General features: G+C 41.6%; 1 protein-coding gene and 1 long non-coding RNA gene across 10 annotated transcripts in view; one reads left to right on the top strand and one right to left on the bottom strand.

Moving 5' to 3' along the window:
- The window catches only part of LOC132870624 (NACHT, LRR and PYD domains-containing protein 12-like), a 56,556-nt gene extending 41,702 nt beyond the window's left edge, over positions 1-14,854 (bottom strand). For 6 of the 9 annotated variants that reach the window (XR_009651154.1, XR_009651153.1, XM_060904359.1 and 3 more), the window contains exons 1-4: positions 10,559-11,808; positions 10,046-10,162; positions 2,477-2,527; positions 473-2,239 (exon numbers count right to left, since the gene is read on the bottom strand). Coding sequence is in view for 7 of the 9 variants with exons in the window: in XM_060904359.1 (XP_060760342.1) it covers positions 473-2,239; positions 2,477-2,527; positions 10,046-10,162; positions 10,559-10,776 (2,153 nt within the window). In the remaining 2 variants the exon portion in view is untranslated. Of the gene's footprint in view, positions 1-472; positions 2,240-2,476; positions 2,528-10,045; positions 10,163-10,558; positions 11,870-14,697 lie in introns of those variants that run through there. The other 3 variants (XM_060904356.1, XM_060904358.1, XM_060904357.1) reach the window with 3 other exon arrangements.
- Positions 14,855-22,857: 8,003 nt separating this feature from the next.
- LOC132870631 (uncharacterized) overlaps positions 22,858-27,966 on the top strand; it is a 37,892-nt gene continuing 32,783 nt past the window's right edge. The window contains exon 1 of the long non-coding RNA XR_009651155.1: positions 22,858-22,969. This is a non-coding gene — a long non-coding RNA (uncharacterized LOC132870631). The remainder of the gene's footprint in view (positions 22,970-27,966) is intronic.

Consider the following 27,966-nt stretch of genomic DNA (forward strand, 5'->3'; position numbering starts at 1 on the left):
ATTACACTCAGTGAAGGTTTTGTACAGAAGAGAAAAAACAAAAACACCTCATTTATTGGTCACTTTAGCCTGCAATAGTGGTGTAAATTGTAAATAAACTAGGAGTATAAAAGTTGTGTTTGATTATTTGCTTTATTTTTGGAAAGGTGGTGTTTGTGAGTCGAGTTAGCCGGCCGTCACTTCCATCTTCAGCTCACAGCTTCTTGGGACAAAATGGCAGAATGTGAGATGTAAATGTTTTTCTCCTTCAGTGGCATCAACTGGTTTCCACTTATTTAATAGCTGAACATCAGTTTTATTCAATTCTACATGCAACTGTTTTCCCCTCATTTATCTACTGATCTATTTGTATTCACACACTCTGGATCACCTGAAACTCAAACCATCCCAAAGTGCGTTTCTGTCAAAGTGCTTTCAGTTTCTCTCTTTGTAACAGTGGAACAGTAGAACAGTTCTATTCAGCTTTACTTACACGGCTTTTCTGGATGCTGCAATCACAGGCATCACCTTCACAAGAACCTCATCTGGTATCTTCTCTGTACTGGTATATTTACTCAGGTCAAACTCCTCCAGCTCCTCTGCTGAAGTCAGTAACACAAACGCCAGAGCAGACCACTGTGAAGGAGAGAGTTCACTTTGTTTTCCAGATTTCAGGTAGCGTTGGATTTCCTCCACGAGAGAATCGTCACCCAGTTCATTCAGACAGTGGAACAGATTGATGGATTTTTCTGCAGGAAGATCTCCACTGATCATCTTCTTAATGTACCAAACTGTTTCCTCTTTGCTCTGGGAGCTACTTCCTGTCTGTGTTACTAAGGCATGTAAGAGTTTCTGATTGGACTCCAGTGAGAGACCCAGAAGAAAGCGGAGGAACAGATCCAGATGTCCAGTCTGACTTTTTAAGGTCTGATCTACAGCACTCCTGTGTACATCTGAAATTGTCTTAAAGGGCCAACTCTGATCAAGAACATTTCTCTTTTCCTTCATGAAGGTCAGATGCACATACAGAGCTGCGAGATGTTCCTGAACGCTCAGATGAACAAAGCAGTACACTTTACTCTGGTGAAGCCCAACCTCCTCTCTGAAGACCTGCGTACACACACCTGAGTACACTGCTGCTTCTGTCACATCAATGCCACACCCTCTCAGGTCTTCCTCATAGAAGATCAGGTTGCCTTTCTCCAGCTGCTGAAAAGCCAGTTTTCCCAGTTTGAGCAGCATTTCTTCATCACTCTCCTGCTTCTTTGAGTACTTTCCTCTGATGATGTTTGTCTGAATAATGAGGAAGCGTATGTACATTTGAGTCAGAGTCTTGGGGATCTCTCCACTCTCTGCTTCACCCAACATTCTCTCGAGAACAGCGGCTGAAATCCAGCAGAAGACTGGGATGTGGCACATGATGTACAGGCTTCTTAATGACTTCAGGTGTGTGATGATGTTCTTGGCCAGACTCTGATCACTGACCCTCTTCCTGAAGTACTCCTCCTTCTGTGGGTCATTGAACCCTCGTACCTCTGTGACTCGATGGACGTACTTAGAGGGGATTTGATCAGCTGCTGCTGGTCGGGAGGTGATCCAGATGAGAGCAGAGGGAAGCAGATCCCCTTTGATCAGGTTTATCAGCAGCACATGCACCGATGCTGATTCAGTTACATCACACACACTCACTGTGTTCTGGAAATCCAGAGGGAAACGACACTCGTCCAATCCATCAAAAATGAACAGAACCTTTTCCAACCTGGACATTTCTGTTTCTTTTGTTTCTTTAAAACAGACATGAAGGAGCTCCATCAGACTCAGTTTTTGGTCCTTCATCAGATTCAGCTCTCTGAAAGGAAGTGGAAATATGAGGGGGACGTCCTGGTTTGCTTTCCCTTCAGCCCAGTCCACAATGAACTTCTGCACAGAGACTGTTTTTCCAATACCAGCCACGCCCTTTGTCACTACAGTTCTGATGGGTTGGGGTTTTTCAGATAAGGGCTTAAAGATGTCTTTGCATTTGATTGGTGTTTCCTCTGTTGTTTTTCTCCTGGACGCTGCCTCGATCTGTCTCACCTCATGTTCTTTATTGACGTCTCCACTGTCTCCCTCTGTGATGTAGAGCTCTGTGTAGATCTCATTCAGTAGCACTCGGTTTTCCTGCTTTATTATCACTTCATTTAAACACTGAAACTTCTTCATCAGATTTAATCTGAACTTTTTCTGGACTTCATTTACAGCAGGAGATTCTGGGGCGTGTCTGTGTGACAGGGTGAAATAAGAAGACATGGTGAGACCTGGGCTCCAATTATTACAGTTTAAGATCACAGTTTTTCTGACTGGTTTCCACAGATAACCGTTCTTTATGATGCTAACACGATGGATTTACCTGATTTGACTGTATGTTTTCTATAATCGAATCCTGTAGATAATAACAGCAGAGAGGTTTATAATTCCAGTGTGTCAGTGTCAGTCATGGTGTTGGGTTTGATCTTACCCTGTATCTGTGATGATCTTTTCTCTTCTGTCTCCTGCCTTCTGTAAATCACTGGGAACAAAAATAGTCGCTGTTAAAGGAACAGTCCACCGTACTTCCATAATGAAATATGCTCTTATCTGAATTGAGACGAGCTGCTCCGTACCTCTCCGGGCTTTGCGCCACCTCCCAGTCAGTCAGACGCGCTGTCACTCCTGTTAGCAATGTAGCTAGGCTCAGCATGGCCAACGGTATTTTTTGGGGCTGTAGTTAGATGCGACCAAACTCTTCCGCGTTTTTCCTGTTTACATAGGTTTATATGACCAGTGATATGAAACAAGTTCAGTTACACAAATTGAAACGTAGCGATTTTCTATGCTATGGAATGTCCGCACTATAATGACAGGCGTACTAACACCTTCTGCGCGCTTCGGCAGCGCATTGATACGGAGCTCAGATATCAATGCGCTGCCGAAGCGCGCAGAAGGTGTTAGTACGCCTGTCATTATAGTGCGGACTTTCCATAGCATAGAAAATCGCTATGTTTCAATTTGTGTAACTGAACTTGTTTCAGGTCACTGGTCATATAAACCTATGTAAACAGGAAAAACGCGGAAGAGTTTGGTCGCATCTAACTACAGCCCCAAAAAAATACCATTGGCCATGCTGAGCCTAGCTACATTGCTAACAGGAGTGACAGCGCGTCTGACTGACTGGGAGGTCGCGCAAAGCTCGGAGAGGTACGGAGCAGCTCGTCTCAATTCAGATAAGAGCATATTTCATTATGGAAGTACGGTGGACTGTTCCTTTAACGAACAAACAGCGCGATATTGCAGTGAGATACTCCATCAATCTGATTCACTAAAATATTGAACGACACCAAGACTGATGAATAAAATAGACACTTTGGGAAACGTTTCATTGCTGCATTTTTTTTTTTTTTTATTGACATTCAGAATCAGACATTCACATCCAGTACATCATATGTTCATACATCTTACATCTGTTGTCTTCCCCAAATAGCATTTTTGTTTTGTATCTGAAGAATGAAAAGAGAAACAAACAAGAAGAAGAAGAAGAAAAAAAACCCCAAAAAATCTATGTACAAGTAGGGAGTGATCCTTTTTATACAGCACGGTCACTGGTTTGCGAAAATAAAAATCAGGCCTATGGGGCGTGACATATTTGACCCAGTTTTCCCAGTGTGAAGCGAATTTCTCCAATTTGTGATTAACGAAAGCTGTTATCTTCTCCATTTTATAAATGTCCATTGTAATGTCCATCCATATATTTAAAGTTGGGCTCTCCTGTGATAACCATTTCCTGGTAATACTCTTTACAGGCCACCAGCAAGATATTTATTAAATGTTTCTCTCTTTTCGGCCATTCCTCAGGTATGTGTCCAAAAAACACAGTCTTATTCTCGAGGGGTATTTCACATTTGAAGATATCCTGTAGGTAGGGTGACCAGATTTCCCTAGTCTCAAACCGGGACACTTTTGCGCGCGACCATGCTCGTGCACGCACACCTTTTTTTTACGTAAACGTGACACTCAGAGAGGTGCTCTTATTTTGTTGAAGCTCACATTTATCAACATCTCACATGAAATAAAACAAACAGGCATTTTGTTATCTAGTAGCATAGTGGTATACAGATCAGTTAAATTATGGTCAGACAACAGATTTTGTAATGGCTGAGAATAGGCCAGGCTATGTCCATAGGCCAAATTTAAACTGATTTATTTCACCTGTTTGTGAGAACACCAAGAAGAATGCATATGCACATGTAGGCTATATCTCTAAAACTGTATGCACTATAGCATGAACTTAAAAAGTAGATATGTGACCTCAACATAGCCTTGGTCAGAATCAACCTTACTAACCATTCCCCACAACTGAATGAATAAAGCAAGAAGATGTGTACAAAAGTGAACACTTTAATGGAAGGTGCAACAAGCTGTTCAACACAGCAATATGGCCAAACTGTCAGAATGGTATGTTAAACAGAAACAAAAAAAAAAAAAAAAAAAAAAAAAAAGAGACAAGTGATTTGAGAATATATACCTCAGAAGCCGAGAGAGGCCTTTCATATAATCTTTTTTTTATTCACCTTGTTATCCCGAGATCAAGGCCGGATTAACTATATGGGCCTGCGGCACAGTGCCCAGGGGCACTAACCACTCACAGCCAGTGGGGGGGGGCACCACATGACAGAAACTTTAAAAATATTTTTTGTGAGTGTTTGTACACTTAAAATGGTTATACACTTGACAGTGTTAAATAGTCATATATAATTCATTATGAACACTAATTTCATAAGAACAACAATAATCATAATTCTGAGCAAGAGTGGCCTATGTGACCATTAACCTCCCTTTCCTCAACCTGTCAGTTGAGCCAGTCCACCTACGGTGAAATGCATCAATTTTTTAAAAACTGCTGTAGAAATGAAAAATGGACAGACATCAATTGAGCGGTTGTGCGAAGAGAAAATTAAAAAAAAAAAAAAAAAAAAAGAGAGAGACTCCAGGCGTGTAGCTGCAATTAAAAATGTTCCAGTGTTGGATCGTTTTTTTATAAAAACATCGACAACTGCTGTCACTACCAGCGCTGAAGCCGAAGCTAGTGAAATCAGCGATGCTAGTGAGGGAGATGGCCCTGCTAACACTAGCCGGGGAGATGCTACAACCACAGCCAGTGTTAGCCGAGGGGTCGGCGATGACGAGGATCCCCTTGAGACATACAAATATATGCTGCTCATTTTTGAATAAGACATTTCAATATGCCTACATGCATAGCTATCGTTGGTTGTTTTCAGTGAATTTGATGGGCTGATGTAGCCTACTTAATACATTTTCAATGAGGAAGAATGACCTTGTTTATGTGTACTATTGTTTATGTATATGCTACTATTTTTGACAGCAAAGGGCAAGGTTTGTGAGTGTGTGCAGGTGGTTACTGAATGCGTGCGCGCAGGGTGAGGGTGGGGGCACTTGAGGTATAGTGCCCAGGGGCACCGCATTGGCTTAATACAGCACTGCCCGAGATAACGACATAATTAATTCAGGATCTCGAGAAAACAACACAACTAATTCGAGATCTCGAGAAAACAAAACAATTATTCCGTGATCTCGAGTAAACAGCTGAGAAATGGTTCATTCAGGTGCACCAAGAGACTTGTGATATGCTGACTTTGGGGCTATTTCTCATTCTGTATAGACACAACTTTGGTCATTAGAATGTCTGGAATAATCGATCACCTAATAAGGCAATATTTTGATCAGGGGTTGACACAGGGAGAGAATGCATTAAGTCTTTTAATAAGGGATAATTTCAAAATTAGTCCGCAGCACCTCCGTAGAAGACTGGCCCGGCTTCGTCTCTACCGACGGAGATACAGTGATCCAGCTGAGATCATGAAATAATTGTTTTGTTTTCTCGAGATCTCGAAATAACAGTTTTGTTTTCTCGAGATCCTGAATTAATTATGTCGTTATCTCGGGATAACAAGGTGAATAAAAAAAGATTATATGAAGGGCCTCTCGCGGCTTCCGTAAATATACACTCAAACAAAACAGCAATAAAGGAGGAAAGGGGCGACAGCCTGAGGAAAGCCCCCACAGGAGCGCACAGCATTTGCAACATAGGCTACCCAACTCAGTACAAGAACAAAACACTTACAGTGTGTGCAGTAGGCTTCGTGCGCATTGTTCTGCACCTCTCGGAGGAAGGGGTAGGTGCCCTGTAAACCTTTGGAAAAGGTACATTTTCTTTTCGGCATAATTGCTGCGGCATTACTGCTGCTAGCTGCTAGACAAAGAACATTCGTGCCAGTTAATGTTTATTTTATTGTTGCATGGCAACACATTCTGGTGTCTGGAATAATGTGGCTAAATAAACATCCATGCCACAGGGCCAGGGGGCAGTAACCAGGAAAGTTTGCAATTCCTGTCAATTCATCAAAATAGTAAATGCAGACATTTCTCCGCTAATGATTCCCACGCTACTCAGTCGCAAACGTCGCGAGTGGCGAAAACCGGGACATATCCGTGTCCCGACAGACTTTTGTCGGGACTCGGGACACACAACCCCAAATCGGGACGTCTGGTCACCCTACCTGTAGGGCATTGTGTAGGTCTCTCCAATCGTCCTTCATGACCGGGCAGTCCCAGAAAACATGGTAATGGTTTGCACTTTGATTTCCGCAGTTCTTCCAACAGACAGGGGAGTTATTATCATAGTGAGACTTCTGAGAAGGCGTAATGAAGTACCTAATCAGGCTTTTCCAGCCAAATTCCCTCCACTTCTGTGAGCTGGTACACATCCATTGATACTTCCATATCATTGTCCATTCTTCCTCAGATATAGTTATGCCTCCTTCCTTCTCCCATTTTATTTTAATATATAAAGTTGAATGTGGTTTCAAATTCGACAGTCGCTTATACAAGCATGAAATAGTTCTATCAATAGTTTCTGAATTATAGGCTTTTGTAAACAATTCAGTCAAACGTGTTTGTTTTTGTTACATTTTTCATCTTCGTATCAACGTAGTGCCGCAGCTGCAGGTATCGATAGAAGTCTTGTTTTTCTAATAAATGCGTTTCAAAACTGAGCAATTTTTCATCTTTCATTACACTCCATAAGGCTGTTATACCCTTAGCTATCCAGTCCTTGAATCTAGAGTCCAATTTATTAGGTGTAAACTCTGAGTCATAAGCACACCATTTAAGAGTTGTAATATCGCTCTCAAGTTCATGTTCCTTTATTATTGTTTTCCATGTTTTAAGGGTCCATTTCACCCATGGGTTACCAATGTTATGTGGGTTTGTAAGTTGTTATCAGCTAAGATTGCCTGTATGGGGATAGAGGGTGTTTTTTCCTCAATGTTTTTCCATTCAGCAGTATATGACGGGCTGCACCAGCATATCACTGCTCTCATCTGCGCTGCCAAATAATAATAATAATATCTAAAATAAGGCAAGCCCCATCCTCCCTTTCGTTTAGCTAGCTGTAAAGTTTTGAGACGGACCCTTGGTCTTTTATCTTGCCATATATACCTAGATAGCATTTTGTCCCACTCGTTAAATTGGTTTTGGTTAATCTCTATTGGCAGGGTTTGAAATAAATATAAAAATCTTGGCAATATATTTATTTTAATAGAGTCAATTCTTGAACTAAGGCTGAAGAAAGGAATTAAGTTCTATCTCGCTATGTCATCCTTTATTTTTTTATGTATAGGTAGATAGTTGTGTTCTGGTAATTTTGTAAGATCTTTTGGTAGGTTGATGCCCAAGTATTTAAAAGAATCTGTTTGCCATGCTAAGGGGTAACTACTTTTGATTTCTCCTGGTGGGCTATAATTATATGAGAGTCACTGGGTTTTACTTATATTGATTTTGGACCCTGATAATTGACCGTACTGCTCAAATGATTGCATCAATTTAGGTAGCGAGTACGTTGGGTGCCCAAGGTAGATCAAAATGTCATCCGCATAGCAGGCCAATTTATATCCCGTCCCTTTAATAGTGATTCCCTTGATGTCTTCATTTTGTCTAATTTACTGAGCTAGTGGTTCCAAATATAATGCGAAGAGTAATGGTGACCATGCACAACCCTGTCTGGTGCCCCTTTCTAGGGTAAAATTATTTGATAAATATCCACTGATTTTAATCCTAGCAGTAGGATTGTCATACAGTGCCTGTATGGTTTTAATAATTGGATCATGGAAGCTGAATCTATGTAGGACTCTGTAGAGAAAGTTCCAGTTGACCGAATCGAAGGCCTTTTCAACATCTACGCTTACCACAATTGCTTTAATTTTATTTTTTTGTATATGATCTATAATACGTAGTGTCTTTCGTATATTGTCTTGTGTTTGGCATTGACGTATGAAACCTGTTTGATCATTATGTATCAATGTTGGTAGGAACTCTTCTAATCATTTGGCCATAATAGAGGTAAATAGTTTATAGTCTATATTAAGAACAGAAATTGGCCTAAAAGATCCACACTCCATTTTATCCTTGCCTTCTTTTGGTATGGCTGAAATTATTGCCTCCTTCCAGCTGGGTGGCGTTTGTGCTTTTTTTTAAAACACAGTTCAGTGCGGGAAGTAAAACAGGTATTAGTTCTTTTTTAAATTCCTTGTACCACTCTGCCGTGTAGCCATCAGATCCTGGTGACTTGCTTAGTTTAAGCCTACTAATTGCAACTTTTAATTCTTCTTCAGTTATATCCGCAGTCATTAGTTCATTTTGTTCTTCATCTCGAGTGGGTAAATCTAGGGGATTCAGGAAGCTGCCAATTTGGGTTACACTCCTACCAGGGACTTCAGAATATAGGGTTTTATAAAACACTTCAAAAGCTTCCTGAATTTCATTTAGTTTATTTTTTTAATCACTTTTGTTCTTGGATCCCTAATTTTATGAATTGCATTTTCAGCTCTCTTTTTTTTCAGTAATAAGTTTCAGAACAACTAACTCTGCCTTATTCTAGGATAAGAAAACAACAGATTTCTCTGGTGAATGTTTAATACTTTGTAAGTTTGATTAATGTGAATCTGAATTATAAATTTGAATCATGAGGAATTAGTATTATGTGTAATTTGAATTATGAGGTATTAGAATTAAGTGTTGTTTGTGACAAAGTTTTATTTTCTTTTTCAAATAAACAATTTGTTACAATTTCCCTCTCAGATAGCCTCAGAATGTCCCATTGTAGCCTCAATTTTTCAAAGGCTTCGCACGGCAGAAGGGGAACCCCCCCGGTCGCTTGACTGCCTCGCCAGGGTGAGTGCCCTCATACGAAATTTTTGTGGAAAAAACCCTGCTTAAGACCAAGTAACTATAATAGAAATCACAATAGCTGCTAATGACAGTGGAGCACATCCATTACTGTGACTAATGGTGCTTTTCCACTACCAACGCGGCTGAGCTGGGCTGAGCCGTGCCGTGCTGAGTTGGGCTGAGTCGAGCTGAGCGGGGCTGTTGGCGTTGCATTTCGACTACAACCGCGCTGAACCGTGCTGGCTGGAAGTGGGTGGACACATTGGGTGGAGTTAGCGAAAGTGGGTGGACGTCACGTGATGTCGTTAGGCGGCGCAAACAGTGACATCAGTGACTTTTTAAGCGGTAGTCTCACAACCCGGATAGTAAACAATAAATATGGAGTCGTTAGTGTTGCTGGTCTTGGTGCTGTGGCTTGTTGTCACCGACAATGGCAACAGATACTGGCAAGAGCGTATAGATGAGGCGAGGCGCATAATTTGTCGTAATTCTTCTTCCGGGTTTACGGTGTTTACAGATGGTGGTTCCCAGCGTGCTTGCGGGGTGTGTGTGGGCATGTGAGGACACTCCTCCTCACCAATCAGTGCACAGGGGAGTGTCTCCTCACACCCCTAGCCCGACTCAGCACGGTTTGGCTCGCCTCAGCCTCACTGCAAAACGGTGCGAGATTTGGGTGCTGAGTGAGGCTGAAGTGAGCTCAGTCGTGCTGCTCTGAGGTAGTCGAAACGCGAGCCGTGTTGGGCTAAAGTGAGCTGAAAAAGGGTAGTGGAAAAGGGCCATAACTGTGAGAATTATGGGATGTTACCTGTGTACAGGTGACGGGTTTCCATTTTTAAAGTTCAAAGGAGGACCTATAGACGCATCACTCTTCATGGAGACACAGCTGGGTTCTGGTGAGTCTGATCTCTTTCTCTGCAGTTCACTGTACAACATTACAGACAGTTCATTATAGAAACCAGTTACAGGTTTTCACTGATTTGTTAATTTGACTTAATTTCACGAACAATGAACAGCAGAATGTGTCTTTATTGGTTATTTAAAGGATTTTGTTCACCATTACGATCACTTTTATTGTCACATCCAGATGAATTTACTTCCTTATCCTGTACGCGACACTGAAACACTGAACTGCACAGTTACTGATATTAATTACTCTAAAAGGTTCAGTGACAGTATTGGAGCAGCATTGGGACCTAATTAAAGTATCACAAACTGATAAATATCAAAACTCTGCGAATGATCTGGACTGGATAAAGGAATGTGTAACACAGCCTTTCACTCTGCAGTTACACTAACTGTGAGAGTTATGGGATGTTACCTGTGTACAGGTGAGGAGTTTCCATTTTTAAAGTTCAAAGGATGATCCATAGACCAATCACTCTTCATGGAGACACAGCTGGGTTCTGGTGAGTCTGATCTCTTTCTCTGGAGTTCACTGTACAACATTACAGAGTGGACATGAGACAGTTTTTCTTCCACAGAATTCCGACACAAAATGCCGCTGAGATGAATTTGTATCATATCGTATATCACCATATTTCTGTTCAATATTCATTATGACCTCCACCTCTTCTTACACACTCGGCAGCAGCAGCAGAGGGAGTAGCACATGTGATGACACTCATTTGTTATTTTACTCATTTAAGGCACAATTTACCCTCAAACAATCTTTCTACATTAACAACGGTGCCATGAAATAGCTTTATTACAGCTCCACTGAAAAAGATAAAAATAAGTTCAGAACAGGGGAAAAATACACCTGATATTATAAATCCTGATCTACTTTTCTTCTGCACTAAACTCCAGCAGCGACTTCACCGGCTCTCCAGACCTCTGGGCTTATAGTGTAGCTATCTGTCTAGTAGCTTTCTAACAGAAACAGGAAATACGCATCGTCCCAATGAGCTCATCCTGTTTCTCATCACAGCTGCTGTAAATGTGAATAAACAAAGGAACGCATTCATAAAAAACAATAGAATAAATGTTATTACCTCATAGCGCTTACACTTCAGTAGTTTCTGTTATCCCTTCTTTTTCCTACAGAAACATCCTGTTCTAATTATTGGTTTTAGTCGATAGGATATGAAAAAAGGGAATGATAAACTTTGATGGATCTTCAGAGTCTCCCAGAAATGCTGATGTGTCAGAATGTGAGTTGAACACTCCTACTGTATTGATACTGCAGTGGTGTGATTTGTGTCAACACCGTCTCATCAGTCTGGTCCTGTGAAGCCTGTATTGGGATACGACTCGTATCGTGGCTTTAGTGTATCGTCTCATACCTACTCTTTACTCTTTAACTGCTTTATTATTTTATAAGAACATCATTTTACTGACAGTGAACAGAATCTGAATGTTTAAAGTGGGGACTGATAACTTTTCACTCTGAGGATCAATTTTTGTTCAGTTATTCTTTTCATATCTACTCACTCCATATTTCAGATAAGAACAGTTAATGACTAAAATATTAGAACATGGCAGCTTACCGCTTTTCTGAGGGTGGGGTCACATTATCTGTGTCCAGATCACGGCTCTCCATTTTTGAATATTAGTGTATGGACACACAGCTCATGGACTCACTGCTGATTCCTGAAGACACTGATCTCTTCTGCTGGAATTAATTTCACTCCTAGAAAAGACAAAATAAACATGCTGTTAAAACTGAAAAAAAAAATCCTTCACATCTGAAGGTGACTAAAATCATTTGTAATTAATAGAAAAGCTACTTCAAGTCTAATACTGTTTTCTTTACCACCATTAAATGTTTTTGGTTTTTTTTTTTTTAGTTGAAATGACTAATTTCTGTCCAGTTCATTAAAAGTGATGAATAAATAGTGACAGATAAAATGGAGCAGTTTGCACTTTTTAGCGACAGTAGAAACTATTTTGTGTAGTGTGGGTTTGGCATTAATATAAAAAATCATGAAGAAACTTGTGGTTATTTTTGCGTTTTGAAACCATTTAATATGATTTTGTTTTTTCTTTTCCCATCACACATGCTCCTTATATGACTTTTTTCCTTCAAAATTTTGAGAACATAGTACAAACAAACAAAGCATTTCAAAGTCACAAACAATTCCTTCTTTTGGTTGAGCAAAATAAAAATAATAAAATAAAAAAGTAAAATAAAAAAAATATAAAGGGCTTTCGCATATTAACTTAAAGATATCAAGTAATGAAAACAATTTAAAGGAGATACGCAGAGCCATGGCCTCACTTTCGTTTATAAATGCCTTGAGACCTCAAGAATGATACAGGAATAGTTTAAAGGACTAATAATAAATCTAATATAGTAATTTTTACGATTAAAGTGATTTATATAGGTCGCGGTCTGAGTGAATGACCTTGACATCTGTGACGTCACAGCAGGAAGTCTATCGGTCTCATCGCCATTTCCGCTAAACTAAAACACAGAGCTGACTGCAACTCCGATCCTCCATTTTGAGCTAATTTATCGCCATGCCACATAGATGTGTTACTGGCAGGTGCAGCAACATGACAGAAGGTGGATTTACGCTGCATTCATGGCCCAAGAATGTTCAAACTGCAAAGATTTGGACGCGTTTTGCGAGAAGTTCACGGGCACATTGGGCACCTACGAAGTGGTCTCTCCTCTGCTCTGCACATTTTACTGAAGACTCGTACGAGACCTCTGATCTGTTGAGGAGCGTTGGCTATAAGCCCGTATTGAAAGAGGGTGCAGTCCTAATAATTAAAGGAAAAGAAAACTACAAGAAAAGGAAAGTATTTATTTTATTTTTAAAAGGAAAGTGAGTTCAGCTGCACTAGTCCTCCCGGAGTGAGCCGAGGGTTGTTGGTAAAACCCGGGATGGAACGGGATGGGACATATCGCTCGGGCAGTGACCTCCCCGCGGTTGTTGCTAAAACCGGTGACATCCTCTTCCATCCCGGGTTTTAGTAATTGTCTGAGCCCAGCAGTAGATTAGATTAGATAGAACTTTATTGATCCCTTTGGGAGGGTTCCCTCAGGGAAATTAAGATTCCAGCAGCATCATTACAGGATAAACAGAGAATAGAAAATAGAGAAAAACTTCTAGATAAACTAAATTAAGTATTTACATATACAAATATAAAAAAGAATAAGATATGGGGAAGAGGGAAAAAAAAAGTCCATCAGGAGAGGTATTGCACATTGTCCAGTATTGCTTATTGTCAGGCTAGGCTACTGCTCCTTCCCATCCTCTGTCCTCCTGTTACCCCTCCTCCCCCCCAGAGAGGAGTTGTACAGTTTGATGGAGTGAGGGACAAAGGAGTTTTTGAGTCTGTTCGTCCTGCACTTGGGAAGGAGCATTCTGTCACTGAACAGGCTCCTCTGGTTGCTGATGACGGTGTGCAGAGGGTGACTGGCATCGTCCATGATGTTCAGTAGTTTGTCCATAGTCCTCTTCTCTGCCACCGTCACCAGAGAGTCCAGCTTCATGCCGAGCACAGAGCCGGCCCGCCTGACCAGTTTGTCCAGCCTGGATGTGTCCTTCTTGGATGTGCTGCCCCCCCCCAGCACACCACGGTGTAAAACAGGACACTGGCGACCACGGAAATGGCGGAACACACAGTATGAAGAAAAGTGAAAGAGCGGAGCAGCTGTCTGATTTCTAAACTGGATATCGCTGCCATCTCGCCCTTACGGGGAAGAAGTGAATGAACGGAGAACCGAAAGTCAGATTGTTTCTGAAACAGTCGGCCTTCAAGAAGCGAGAACACAGACGGGTAAACTCCGACTCTCATCTGGATAAAAACACCGCGTTGTTTCCCTGCATTTAGATTAAAACATGTGACTTGTATTGTGTGTTTAAGTTAGAGGTGTAAGATTATTTAATTTGCTTCAGAATGTGATTGTCTCAGTTCATCTGATTATTTAATGAGCCTTTTACGTTTTATCAGTGAAAATGCATGCATGTCCATGTATGCTGCATAAGTTATAGCACCCATCCTGCTTTAATGAGACTCGACCCACAATCAGTGACGTCAAATCAGTGACGTCACGCGCTGAGGGCTGGCTGGCTCAGCTCCAATAACAACTCTGCGGTGGATTTTAACTCTCAAAAATATATAATTTTTATTCCCATTTATGCAGCATACAAGAGTCACGGACGGAGATCCTATCCACTCAGAAACTTATTGAAAAATAAAGGCTCTGCGTATCTGCTTTAAAAACACAACCTGCTCAAACTCAGACTGTATAATCCTCAGCACATCAACACACCGCGGAGACGCCCAGAAAGCCCAGCTGCGCCATTACATGCGCTCCAGTTACACTCCCCCAAACTCTCTGAGTGTTTAATAGATGAGAAACTGAAGAGAGAAACTCGAATATAGAACACACAGCCGATAAACAGCAGCTTTACAGGGAAGATGATTTCAGTTGCGCAGTTTTACTGCTGTTTTTACACGAGCTCAGTCAAATACAACCACATTTCTCTCCAACACAGCACTTACTTTTACTCAGCACTCCATGCTGGGCTTCATTCATCTCACCGCTTCTGCCTGGGGTTGCAGTTTCTCTTTATTTTTATTATTTTCTCCGAACAGCAACAAAATGACGCCGAGGCTGAAAGAGAAACACTTTCACTTCCGGAAAACTGATTCATTCCGAGTGACGTGTCGTTCAGGGAATGAATCGACTCTTTGATTCGGCTCTTTTAGATGGAAAAAAAAGCAAACAATGAAATTGAAATGTTTACTCGTTCAGGGAGACTGTGAATATAACACAACACATAATTCACATAATTCCATATCTGTTCCGTGTGTTATTTCATAGTTTTGATGTCTTCAGTTTTGTTCTACAATGTAGAAAATGGTCAAAATACACACAAACCTATGAATGAGTCAAAGGTGGACAGTAACGAAGTACATTTACTTGAGTTCTGTACTTAAGTGCACTTTTTGAGTATCTGTACTTGACTTTATTTATTTATTTTTTTTTGGAAACTCAGGACTAACTTCACTACATTTGAAAAACAAATATCACTCCACTGCATTTCTATCAAAGTCCTCATTACTATGAAGCAGCTTTGAAAATGAATGTTTTTATTTTCTAAAACGTGATTGTTTTTTTCGCAGGTGACACTGAGACAGCAGATCAGTAATCACTAGGGTCACATCACATCCATAGACTATAAAGAATTAGAAGAAACCTTTATTTGTCACATGCACACTTCAAGCACAGTGAAATTCATCCTCTGCATTTAACCCATCTGAAGCAGTGAACACGCACACACACACAGAGCAGTGGGCAGCCACACCAGAGCGCCCGGGGAGCAGTCAGGGGTTCGGTACCTTGCTCAAGGGCACCTCAGCCCAAGGCCGCCATACATGTCAACCTATACGGAATGTCCGTATTTTATACGGATTTGATTCAATAAACGTAGTATATGGGCGTACAAATAAAGTTATATGGATTCTTTAAAAAAACTTCAATATTTATTTAGAGCTATAATCAATTCCCACGATGATAAAAGAGCACATAACATTTACAAACGAACTGTACACCACAGAAAGCACAGACAGCCAGTAAAGAGTCTTATGAAATCGCGTGTTATCTTGTGGTAGCGAGACTTCGTTCCACTTTTGATCATGCGCACACCGCATTGCGAGAATCCCGCCAACCGTGAAGTCATAGACATATAAACATAGACGCCGCCTTCTGCGTAGAATCATACGTCATCCTTGCCGCCATATTGGATGTGGCAAAGTGGAGATTCTTCAACCATCTCTGGTATAGCATCTAGACAGTAGCCGAGAATAAAGATGCCTCATTCATGTGATATTGATTTATTCAAAGTGTATTTCACGATTAGAATTATGCAAAAATACTGAAAGCAGTGTATACTGAAGTAAAAGCCTTGTAGTGAGTCTCCTCAGGGGCCTGAAACTCTTCCTGTCCATTTCAGCTCCCTCTTCCACTGACCATGTCTCCGAGTCTCTTTCATTTGTTAGAACTAAATGACTGAGGTGTTTATGAATGTGTTGTCTGTTCCCCAACATGGAAATGCAGGAACACCAGAGTCTTCATCACACACACAGATGTTAATCACACCCTGAAACTAAAAGAAAAACATCTGGATTAATCCCCACACACTGGACTGTGGTACTTCATGACTAACAGCATGGAATCATCTCTGCTCCAAGAGAAACATTATCTCCTCTTTATAATTTAATTCAACATTTATCCAGTCTTATATAATATCTGTGTTCTAACACTGAGCTCCAACAAACGAGAATTTCCACAAGATCTAACAGGAAAGTGAGCAGACGTTTCCCACCACATCACTGCTCTTATCCAATCACAGGCTTTGGAGCTTTTTAAACAGTAACTAACACTGCGGTGGGTTTGATCTCTTGTTCTACATGTAGATTTAAGTGCAGACTTTAAGAAGAAGCCGAGGTGAATTGTACAGGAACGACAGAAGACACGGTGTGGAAGTGGAGAGCAGGAAGGAGTGTCAGAGTGAGTCAAGTGGCTCCTTAAATCACATATTTGTGGCAGTGTGGCATTAAAGATGATCATTTTACTGAGTTTTGAGGAGAGTTGAGAAGAAAGTGTGCTGCTGATCAGAAACAGGGAAAAGCAGAGATCATCTTATTCAGACAAAAGCAGCAGGATGAAGTCAGAGACAGCAGAGTGTCACAAGGAGACGAGGTGTTCATTTACAATCACTCTCATGCACTCAGACGGGACATTTTGGAGACTCTGACTGACTCCATCTTCTGCCTTCAGATGAATTTTAAATCAATTTTACTGAACAAACAGCATTAAAGACAACTGTGAGGGAAAAGTCGGATTAAATAGAACACAGTGAAAATTTCTAAAACTGGTTGCATTTCATGGCCTGGTCATATGACACTCAGTGCGTTTACATGCACATCCAAATCGAGCTACTGTCAGTAATCGAGCTAAGGGTCCCAGCATGGGTGCCAGAGAAATCCAATCCTACATGCACACAAGGAAATCGAGCTATTGTGTGAGGTACATTGTGCACCCGAGCCACAGGTGGCGCTACGCGCCCCATCGTGTTGGTACACTTCCGGTTGTCATCATGAAGAAAAGCTATTCAAGAGTATAAACAAAGTTATCAGTTCCCTGTTCCTCCTGACCTCTTCTGCTGCTCGCTACTACTACTGTTGTCATGCCGACCGAGGCTGTTGTGTTTCCCGATTGTGGTCTCGTCACTCCCGGAAGGGGCAGTGCTGAAGTAAGTAGCTTGACTACGTAGTTCGATAGGGTTTACATGCACTAAGTAGCTCGGCTACAATCGCATAATCTAGGTCGCGTAGCTCGATTACGAGAAATCCAGTTCGGTTCGATTTCAGCTGAGCTAAGGTGTTTCCATGGCATTTAGAACTTCGATTTCAGTAGAGCTACGGCAGAAATTCGATTTTCTCTATGTGCATGTAAACGCACTGATTTACTGAACTTAAACTAAAATGATAGAGGTTAAATTATTATTTTCTTTTTAAGATTTGCCTAAAAAGATTACTTACTCGAGTGTCTGCAGTTTGTAACGTTTATCATTCTTAAGAGCAGAGAGCAGCTTCTTTCCTGAGTCTCCCATTTTATTCCCAATCAGATTCAGTTCTCTCAGGTGTGAGGGGTTTGATCTCAGAGCTGAACTCAGAGCAGCACAGCCTTCATCTGAGACACCACAACCCCACAACCTGCAGAGACACAATGACACACTTCACTGCCTCAGTTGATGAACATCAAGATTTGTTTTCTGTCTTTAAATTAGAGAGGTGTGTGTGTGTTTCCCATGGATGTGGCATTTATTCACCATTCCATATCAAGGAAGTAGCTAAGCTGAGATCAGAATAAGGAAGTTACAGCTCACAAGTTACAATCAGAAATAAATCTCAGAAATTAATGCAATCAAACAAACAGAACTTTAGATTTACAATTTATCTGAAATATCGCCAACTTCTTCCACCACTGCAGGCTCCAATATGTTTAGGATTGAGATTTCAATCATGTTCTTTCCTGATTGGCAATCGGTTACAAGGCTCCACCCCTTTGAGAGATCGACCAATCATAATAAGGAGAAGCCGTGCGTTCAGGCGGACCAAGCAAAAAAAAAAAACAACACATTGTCCAATCCACAGCGAAATTATTCCACCCCCCGTGAAAACACACTCGCCCACACTCCATTCCCTCCCAGTGAAGCGGTGCGTCTGGGCGGGGCTCAAAATGACGAGATAGACACTTTGGTAAAATAAACAGTGTGAGTTTAATGAACAAACAGCGCGATATTGCAGTGAGATACTCCATCAATCTGATTCACCCAAATACTGAACGACACCAAGACTGATGAATAAAATAGAGACTTTGGGAAACGTTTCATTGCTGCATTTTAATGAAATGTGAGGGGAAGCCGGGCTTCCAGTGTCGTCTTAAAGCAAATCACCACTGACAGAGATGGACTGGAACATTATTTACCATTTTAACATTCATTATTAATATTATTATTATTATTTAAAAAATCAAAATAAACAAAAGGATTGTTTCCAAGGGTTTCAGTTTATTGGAAGCTCTTTTCTTCTCCTTTTTAATTTTTATTTAAAAAGTCATTTTTTATCTATTTAATTTTTTCACTGCTTCAGTTCTGTGGCATTAACGTCTCATTTTAGTTTTTAAACTCTATATTCCTGAGATCATTTCCACCATGTCACTGCTGCTTTAAACCCTGCAGCTCACACAGAGGGCAGTTAGTTTGAGTCTCAGGTGCAGTTTGTGGGATTAGTTACAGTGTTGTTGCAAATTTAAAAACTTTACACAAAACGTCCAACAAAATAATTTCCGTTTAGTATGGAAAAAAAAAACGGTGAAATGACAAGAATTTGTGAAAAATGCTATGAAAATAATTCCTGAAAAATAAAAAGATATGTTCATACCATCAAATACTTCCAGTCAATATTTTGTTGCTTTTTTTTTTTTTATTGGGGGGGGGGGGGGGGGTGTTTTCGAGTAGTTTTTATTTCATCCTCGGTTGATTCAGTAACATGCTCCGCCATTTTGTTTTTCTCTACTCACAGTATATGAGCTAATATCCTAGTAGTAGAGTAGCCAGTCAGAGTGCGTGATTGCTCATATCCAGTGAATATGGAAAGAAAAGCAATATCGTACTAACATTCCCAAACCTTAGCATATTCCACCAACTTATCGTACCTTGACGAAGCACCTTTCAATGTCTATAACGTAATTTTTCCTTCAGCTAACGTTAGCAGAGTCGCTGTCAGTGCTGCTAGCCTGACATTAGCGCTACCCGTTAGTGTTTGGTTGTAAATTGGATTTATTAGAGATAAATCTACAGTGTGGTTATGATAGCGTCAGATTAAAGTCATTCGTTCGAGCTTATAGCGTTAATGTGAGAAAGCGTTGGCGTTTGTTAACCATAATGTCGCTAGCATGGCTGTGTTTGCCTTTAATTAGTGCGCTTGCTAAACTGCATGGCAGCGCGTTCTGTGATGGAGATCAGGCGAGTCTTTATCATGATGCGCAGGACTTCACGGACAGGATGGAAAGACACCAAATAAAACCACCATTCAGTGTATTAACTGAGTATTAACGCCGAGTGTCTTAACTTTCTTCAAAGCGGCAAACTTCCCTCTTCTTTTTTTTGTGTTTATTTTATTGTTTACAGACTAAACTCCAGTCGCTGAAGGCGGCAAACTTTTACCTCAGTAATGCGCGCGCGGCAACTCAAAAGGCTTCACAGCAGGGGGAGGGGGAGGGATCAACATCCCTCAGCTCGCTGATGATTGGCTAACCTTCTCCCAGCAACGGCCCAGCAACCGGTACTGGAGGAGGTTTTCCGCTCAGTGATTGGTTGTCTAGTCTGAGGGAAGCAATATAGCGCTGATGAGCGCGCATGCGCCTCACTGTCCCTGTGCTTTTCCCTCTGTTAGCTGATCGCTCTCTGCAGCATTTCTGCCCATTAAAGCAACTTTTCACACACCATTTAACTCCAGACCACCGCACTCCAGCAGCTAACGCAGAATATTCTCAACAATCGTAAAGCAAAGTAGGTTATGTGTTCTCTTGTTGGCATTCTGTGATGATCTCTGACAACATGAACTCATTTCAGTGTCTAAACTGCTTCCATGGCTGCTGTTAGTCGTGTTCTGTTTGGCTGCGTTACAGATTAAATCACTCAGTGCATACCAAAGACATTCAGTGCGTTTACATGCACATCCAAATCGAGCTGCTGTTGGTAATCGAGCAAAGGGTCCCAGCAGGGGTGCCAGAGAAATCCAATCCTACATGCACACAAGGAAATCGAGCTATTGTGTGAGGTACATTGTGCACCCGAGCCACAGGTGGCGCTACACGCCCCATCGTGTTGGTACACTTCCGGTTGTCGTCATGAAGAAGAGCTATTCAAGAGTATAAACAAAGTTATCAGCTCCGTGTTCACAAGAAGAGTGTTTGTAGTTTGTATGTACGAACAGAAGTGTTCCTAATAAAGTGGGCGGCTAAGGTGACGTGTCATGCCGACCGAGGCTGTTTTTTTTTCTTCTTTCAACCGAGGCTGTTGTGTTTCCCGCTTGTGGTCTCGTCACTCGTCACTTCCGGAAGGGGCAGTGCTGAAGTAAGTAGCTCTACTACATATCTCGATAGGGTATACATGCACTAAGTAGCTCGGCAAAAATCGCATAATCTAGGTCGTGCAGCTCGATTACGAGAAACCAAGTTCGGTTCAATTTCAGCCTTGCTAAGGTGTTTCCATGCCATTTAGAACTTCGATTTCAGTCGAGCAACGGCAGAATTTCGATTTTCTCTATGTGCATGTAAACGCACTGAGTGTTACAGTGGACCCCTGCTGGTAGGTGTAGGCCTGGATGACCCAAAACAACCTGTCGTAGAACAGTCTAGACCAGGGGTCTTCAATCTTATCCATGAGGGGCCAGTGTGGCTACAGGCTTTCGTTCCAGCCAAATAGGAGTCACCCTTGATAGTTGGTTGAAGACCAAGATGAACTGATTAAACAAGTGTAATCAGGTGTAGCTCCCACTTGGTTGGAATGAAAGTCTGTAGCCACACTGGCCCTTTGTGGATAAGATTGAACACCCCTGGTCTAGACCGAGCTTGAAGAGATGGGCTTTACATGGGGGGAAGCCCAAAAAGTAGCGAAGGATCAGCAAGAATGGCGTTGCTGGGTCGGGGCCTTATTTCCCACCAGGGAAGAAGAGGATAAATAAGTAAGTAATAAATACTGTTAAGACATGACTGTGAAATGAAAATGGCAAAGAACATGAGAAAATAATCCTGTTTCAACAACCATCCTAAATAGAAAGGAAGAAGAAATGAGAGATTTCTCTTTCATATATTTGATCAGATACGACGGTTTATTATATAAACCAAGTACATGGGATGGTAATATGGTGACCAGATGACTTCACTCATCTGTACAGCGTGGATTGAACAATGAGCTCTCCAGATATTTTGCGTAGAGATCAGTGGGCCGCACGGGTTCATCTCAGGTGTGGCACTGTAGATATTTATTCTATTCATGTGCTCTGATTGGCTACTCTACTACTAGGCTATCAGCTCATGTACCATGAGTAGAGAAAAACAAAATGGCGGAGTGTGTTGCTGAGCTAACCGAGGACGAAATAAAAACTCCACTCGAAAACAACCCCCCCCCCCCCCCCCAAAAGCAACAAAATATGGAATAAAAGTATTTGATTGTAAGAACATATCTTTATTTTTCAAGAATTATCACATTTTCCACAAATTTATACTGTCATTTCACTGGTTTGTTTATATTCTAAGTGAAAATGATTTTGTCAGACGTTTTGTATAAAGTTTTTATTTTCTTAGTTTGCAAAAAATGAAAATGCTCTGTTTCTAAAATTCCAGTGAAATGTGGATAATTCCTTCTGTATACACACATTTAGATTAGATTACTTTGTCACATGCACAATCATTCAAGACAATGGCAGTAAAATGTTGTGTGGCAAAACAGCTCTACGCAGTCCCGTGCATAAACCTCTAAAAAAATATTAATTGAAAATATAAATAAATGTAAATTAGAAAGGAAAAAGTTGTATACTCACAAACACATATCGACAAACACATGTAAGCTATTGTGAAGTGCAGATTTAAATGAATTTAAAACAATTCTAAAAATTTCATAGTTTTTTTATAATTATGTTCAAATTTTAATGCATTTCGTTTTTAAAAATTGTACTACAATATGTAGTAAATGTTAATCTTGTGTGGAGCACAAAAGCTCAATCTTGAAATAATGTCTTTAAATATGTTAGTATTTTATTTAAATTTGGTCTGATCAATATATTTGCAGACTTTTTTTGTAAGTTTACAGCTGATATGCTCATATTTAGGTGATTATTATTTCTCCAGCATACATGGAGTTATAAACCTGGAACTCGGCGCCTTCTCTGGACACAGTGGTGCAATGCCACCATCTACTGGACATCTAAGATAGGTTCAGCTTTATTCATCCTTTGGTGGGGAAATTATGATTATTATTATTATTATCAGTTAAACAGCTTAGTGTTTTTATAAAGGAGCTGAAACTCAGATGTTTAACATTAAATCTTCTTGTCGACAGAAAGTGTGACTGCTGTGTGATGAAATGATGAGGCAATAAAATCGACCAGTTTCACAGCAAACGGTGAAGTTTTATTAAAGATCTGCAGGATGATGAAAAGAGAAGTATATTTATATTACAGAAATACAGCAAACAATACGGTAACTTTTCAATTACATCCCATGACTTCACATTTCAAAAACAGTAAATGTAAGTGTATAAAAAAGTATGATGTGTCATTCTGTAACACAAAATTGTAAATAACAAATTGTGGTCAGGATTAAAAAAAAACACTTTGGGATGTGCTGTTGTAAGAAAATAATCAGCGATCAGGGTATAGCAGTAACTCTGCTTCACACCACCCTGTTGAAGATTATTTTACCACAACACCAGTGGGGTTTTTTTGTTTGTTTGTTTTCCTTACATCTTGTCACTAAAGAGTTATACGATCCCTAAAGCACAATGCATGATGTGTTTCTGCAAGTGAAGTAAAGCCCACCAAAGCATCTCTGCTTCATGAGAAACATTTTCTTTTTGCAGTAGTCAGCGGAGGAATCAGTTTTAGGTCTGAATAGAGAATCATGCCCCTTTTCCACCAAAGCAGTTCCAGGGCTGGTTCGGGGCCAGTGCTTAGTTTGGAACCGGGTTTTCTGTTTCCACTGACAAAGAACTGGCTCTGGGGCCAGAAAAACCGGTTCCAGGCTAGCACCAACTCTCTGCTGGGCCAGAGGAAAGAACCGCTTACGTCAGCGGGGGGGCGGAGTTGTTAAGACCAACAACAATAACAAGACCGCAGAAGATCGCCATTTTTAAGCGACGAGAAGCAGCAGCTGTACAAACGCGAAGTCATCCATTATTATTATTGTTGTTGCTGCTGCTGCTTCTTCCGTGTTGTTTTTGCTTCGATATTCACGCTAAGGTTTATGCAAACGTAGCGACGTAACTGACGTATACAGCGACGTAATGACATATACAGCGACGTAATGACCTGGCTTCTCTTAGCACCGCAAGCTATGGAAAAGCAAACTGGTTCTCAGCTGGCTCGCGAGTTGAACGAGTTGTGAACCAGCACTGGCCCCGAACCAGCCCTGGAACTGATTTGGTGGAAAAGGGGTATCAGAGGGATTGAGCAACAAAATTCATCTCATCTCATTATCTCTTGCCGCTTTATCCTTCTACAGGGTCGCAGGCAAGCTGGAGCCTATCCCAGCTGACTACGGGCGAAAGGCGGGGTACACCCTGGACAAGTCGCCAGGTCATCACAGGGCTGACACATAGACACAGACAACCATTCACACTCACATTCACACCTACGGTCAATTTAGAGTCACCAGTTAACCTAACCTGCATGTCTTTGGACTGTGGGGGAAACCGGAGTACCCGGAGGAAACCCACGCGGACACGGGGAGAACATGCAAACTCCACACAGAAAGGCCCTCGCCGGCCCCGGGGCTCAAACCCAGGACCTTCTTGCTGTGAGGCGACAGCGCTAACCACTACACCACCGTGCCGCCTAACAAAATTCATGTTAAATATATATAAACTTAATACCACAAAAATGTCATCTCATTATCTGTAGCCGCTTTATCCTGTTCTACAGGGTCGCAGGCAAGCTGGAGCCTATCCCAGCTGACTACAGGCGAAAGGCGGGGCACACCCTGGACAAGTCGCCAGGTCATCACAGTGCCGACACATAGACAAAGACAACCATTCACATTCACACCTACGGTCAATCTGGGTGGTGTTTACATTAGACCGTATCCGTCTCGTTTTCGTCGCGGATGCACTGTCTGTGCACATTAAAACGCCGGGAAACGACTCCACAGGCGGAACAACTTGAATCCGCCAGGGCCCACGTATTCAACCCAGTTCGTATCTGATCCGGTGCTGTGTAAACATTGAGGAACGAGGAAACGCAGTGCTGAGCTCTAGCTGACGTCATTGGACAACGTCACTGTGACATCCACCTTCCTGATTTGCTGGCGTTGGGATCTCACACACACAGCGGCTCAGTCCCGAATCACAGCTTGTGCGCTTCACTCGCGCGCTCTGTGAGCTGCGCAGGGCCGGAGTGCGCACCCTCCAGGGGGCACTCGCTATTCAGGGCGGAGTGATTTGGAGCGCAGGAGGAAGCGCTGAGCCGCACTGAGGTTTATTTACACATTTCAACTTATTTACCTCCTTCAGGCGCTTAAACTCAGGGAGAACATGAACATCACAGCCAGGTGTGTTTATCTGCTGGAGAAGGTGTTCGCTTGCCATCCTTCCACTTGCAAGTGGTGAGTGACTTGCGCATGCCCGATATGCACTGGGATCATGTGACGTGCCGTCTAATTAGTCATGTGATTAGCGTATCCGTTTATTGGCGTTGCTGTGTGCACGCGAACCGTTTTAAAAACGTTAATCTGATGATCCGCTGATACGGTCTAATGTAAACACCACCTTAGAGTCACCAGTTAACCTAACCTGCATGTCTTTGGACTGTGGGAGAAACCGGAGCACCTGGAGGAAACCCATGCGGAAATGGGGAGAACATGCAATCTCCGCACAGAAAGGCCCTCGCCGGCCATGGGGCTCAAACCTAGACCACCTTGCTGTGAGGTGACGGCGCTAACCACTACACCACTGTGCCGCCCCACAACAAAAATAACTACACTATATATTATATATTAATTCAAAATGAATTTCACTGATACAATTCTGCAAAAATACTGAAAGATGTATATACTAAAGTGAAAGGGATGGCACTGATCCCATATCGGATTTGATCAGTCTGGAGATCAGAAAATAATGAACAGATTCGGTCTGATCCTGTAATAAAAAGATCTAAACTACGTTAAACACCAACCAAAGGACAAAGTGATAAATGTGCCTTGTGGTGAGTCTCCTTGGGGCCTCAGATTAACTCCTCAAATGCCGATCCTGTCAGGTGAGAATCTCACCAATGTCCTGAAACTGTTCCTGTCCATTTCAACTCCCTCTTCCACTGACTGGGTTCAGCTCGAGTCCCTGTGCTTTTTCACCTGCTCTTTCAGGGTTTTTAAGGGACTGAGGTCCAGGCAGTTTCATGCAGATCACAAGTTGTTCCACATTCAGTGTAGAATTGTGTGCAGTCTGATTCACTGTGCACCATGAACACACACTGACCACGTCTCCGAGTCTCTTTTATTTGTTGGAACTAAATGACTGATGTGTTTATGAATGTGTTGTCTGTTCCCCAACATGGAAATGCACGAACACCAGAGTCTTCATCATACACAAAGATATTCATCACACACTGAAAATAAAAGGAAAAACATTAGATTAATCCCCACACTGGACTGTGCTACTTCATGACCAACAGCATGTAATCATCTCTGCTCCAAGAGAAACATTATGTCCTGTTTATAATTTAATTTGACTTTTATTCAGTCTTATATAATATACGTGTTCTAACATTGAGCTCCAACAAATGAGAACTTTATTTATTTTATTTATTTATTTTGAGGATAACCCCTTGAGATGTGGCATCTCATTTTCAAGGGGGTCCTAATAACAATACAAAAAAGAAAAATAGAACTTAAATACACACACTCAGGGGTGATAGCGTTCCGGCGCCGCGCCGGATTTCCGGCGTACCGTGGCTGGGGGAAAAAAAAAATCTAGTTCACCCATTGTCCTGTGTCATTCTGAGATGCGCAGATAGACAGTAAAGAGAATTCCCACACTGGCAATGCGAAACGTAGCCTAGGTCATGGAATGCAACTTTATGAAGCCAGGGGAAAACACCAAAAATATCGATAAAGGCATCAAGAATAAATGGCGCTGGGCTTGAGTAGAGGAGGTGGGTAGAGACGAAAAGCCCTTTGGAAGCTGGTGTCAAAAGCTCCAGCAACCAGGAGCACGCTTCTGCACTTTGTGCGCAAAGAAAATATGATATGGAACTAGTGGGGAAAAAAGTGCTGTCACGGCACGAATTAGACCCTCGTCATCAAGCAGCTATCCGAGCAACCCAACACACCTCACGTTTGCCGGGGGCAACAGCCCTGCAGATATCCGACCCTCAATGACGGATCGCGTGGCTGATTTAAAAATTTGCTTGTGCTCCTTCATTGCTGAGTTTGACCTGTCGTTTACTATCGCTCATCCACTCATCACTTTGTGTCAGAAATTAGCGGAGGATAAACCCGCCCTCACGCATCCGTCCGTCTCAAGGCAGCATGCAAGCTATCTTATTACACACGGCATCTCGCCAGAGTTTAAGAAAAATCTGTCCAACAAGCGAAAGAATGCCATGTTTTCACTCAATATCGATGAGGCCACGGACAAAAGGATGGATAAAATTCTTAATATTCTGGTCCGATTTTATGACGAGGATGCAGGCAGTGTAAAAACGCAGCACCTTGCCAGCAAAAGAGTAAACATAGCACATGCCCCAGCACTGATGCAGGAACTGAAAGATGTCCTGCAGTCATATGGGCTGGAGCGGGGACACGTCACCAGTATTCTACTAGACAGCTGTGCAGTAATGAGGGGAAAGAAATCTGGGCTTCTTGAAGCACTTTAAATTATTGTCATTGTTAATGGAACTGAATGGTAATTTTTCTGAAGTAAGCTATATTTTTCTATTAAATAGTTTTATCTTAATAGCAAATTGTTTTGAATAAACAACTTTAGGGTTGTAGTATTATATACCGTATGGTTTTGTTGCACTGTAACTGTTTCAAAAAGTATTTAAAATAAATGGTGCATATTTTGCTATTATATTTTTTTAAAGAAATGAATGTGTCCTTGTTCACGTCATTTAGTCAGTGGTTAGGCTACTGATCAGTTCCTAGTTTGCGTTGGAGTATTGTAATTGCCACCTGCTGACCTGTCTCGGTGCGGCTGTAGTCTCTGTAGTCTCATATGCTGTACAGGCAGTAAGTCGGCAGGTATGTGACGAGTTAAAGCAGGGATGGGTTACTGAGCAGGCCTGCCAGTCCCAAGAGCTCTGGTGCTCTGCACGAAGATGCTACTGTAATATAGGCTTATATTGGGTTTGTTCATCTCATGTCTGAATGTTGTCCATTTATTTTGACAAAATTCACCACAATCTATCATTTAAGGGACTAATTAAAAAAAATAATTCTCCCAGGGGAACAGACCCCTGAACCCCACGTGGCAATAACGATGATCA

This window comes from Neoarius graeffei, chromosome 22 (assembly GCF_027579695.1).
Source record: "Neoarius graeffei isolate fNeoGra1 chromosome 22, fNeoGra1.pri, whole genome shotgun sequence".
Taxonomy (NCBI): Eukaryota; Metazoa; Chordata; class Actinopteri; order Siluriformes; family Ariidae; genus Neoarius; species Neoarius graeffei.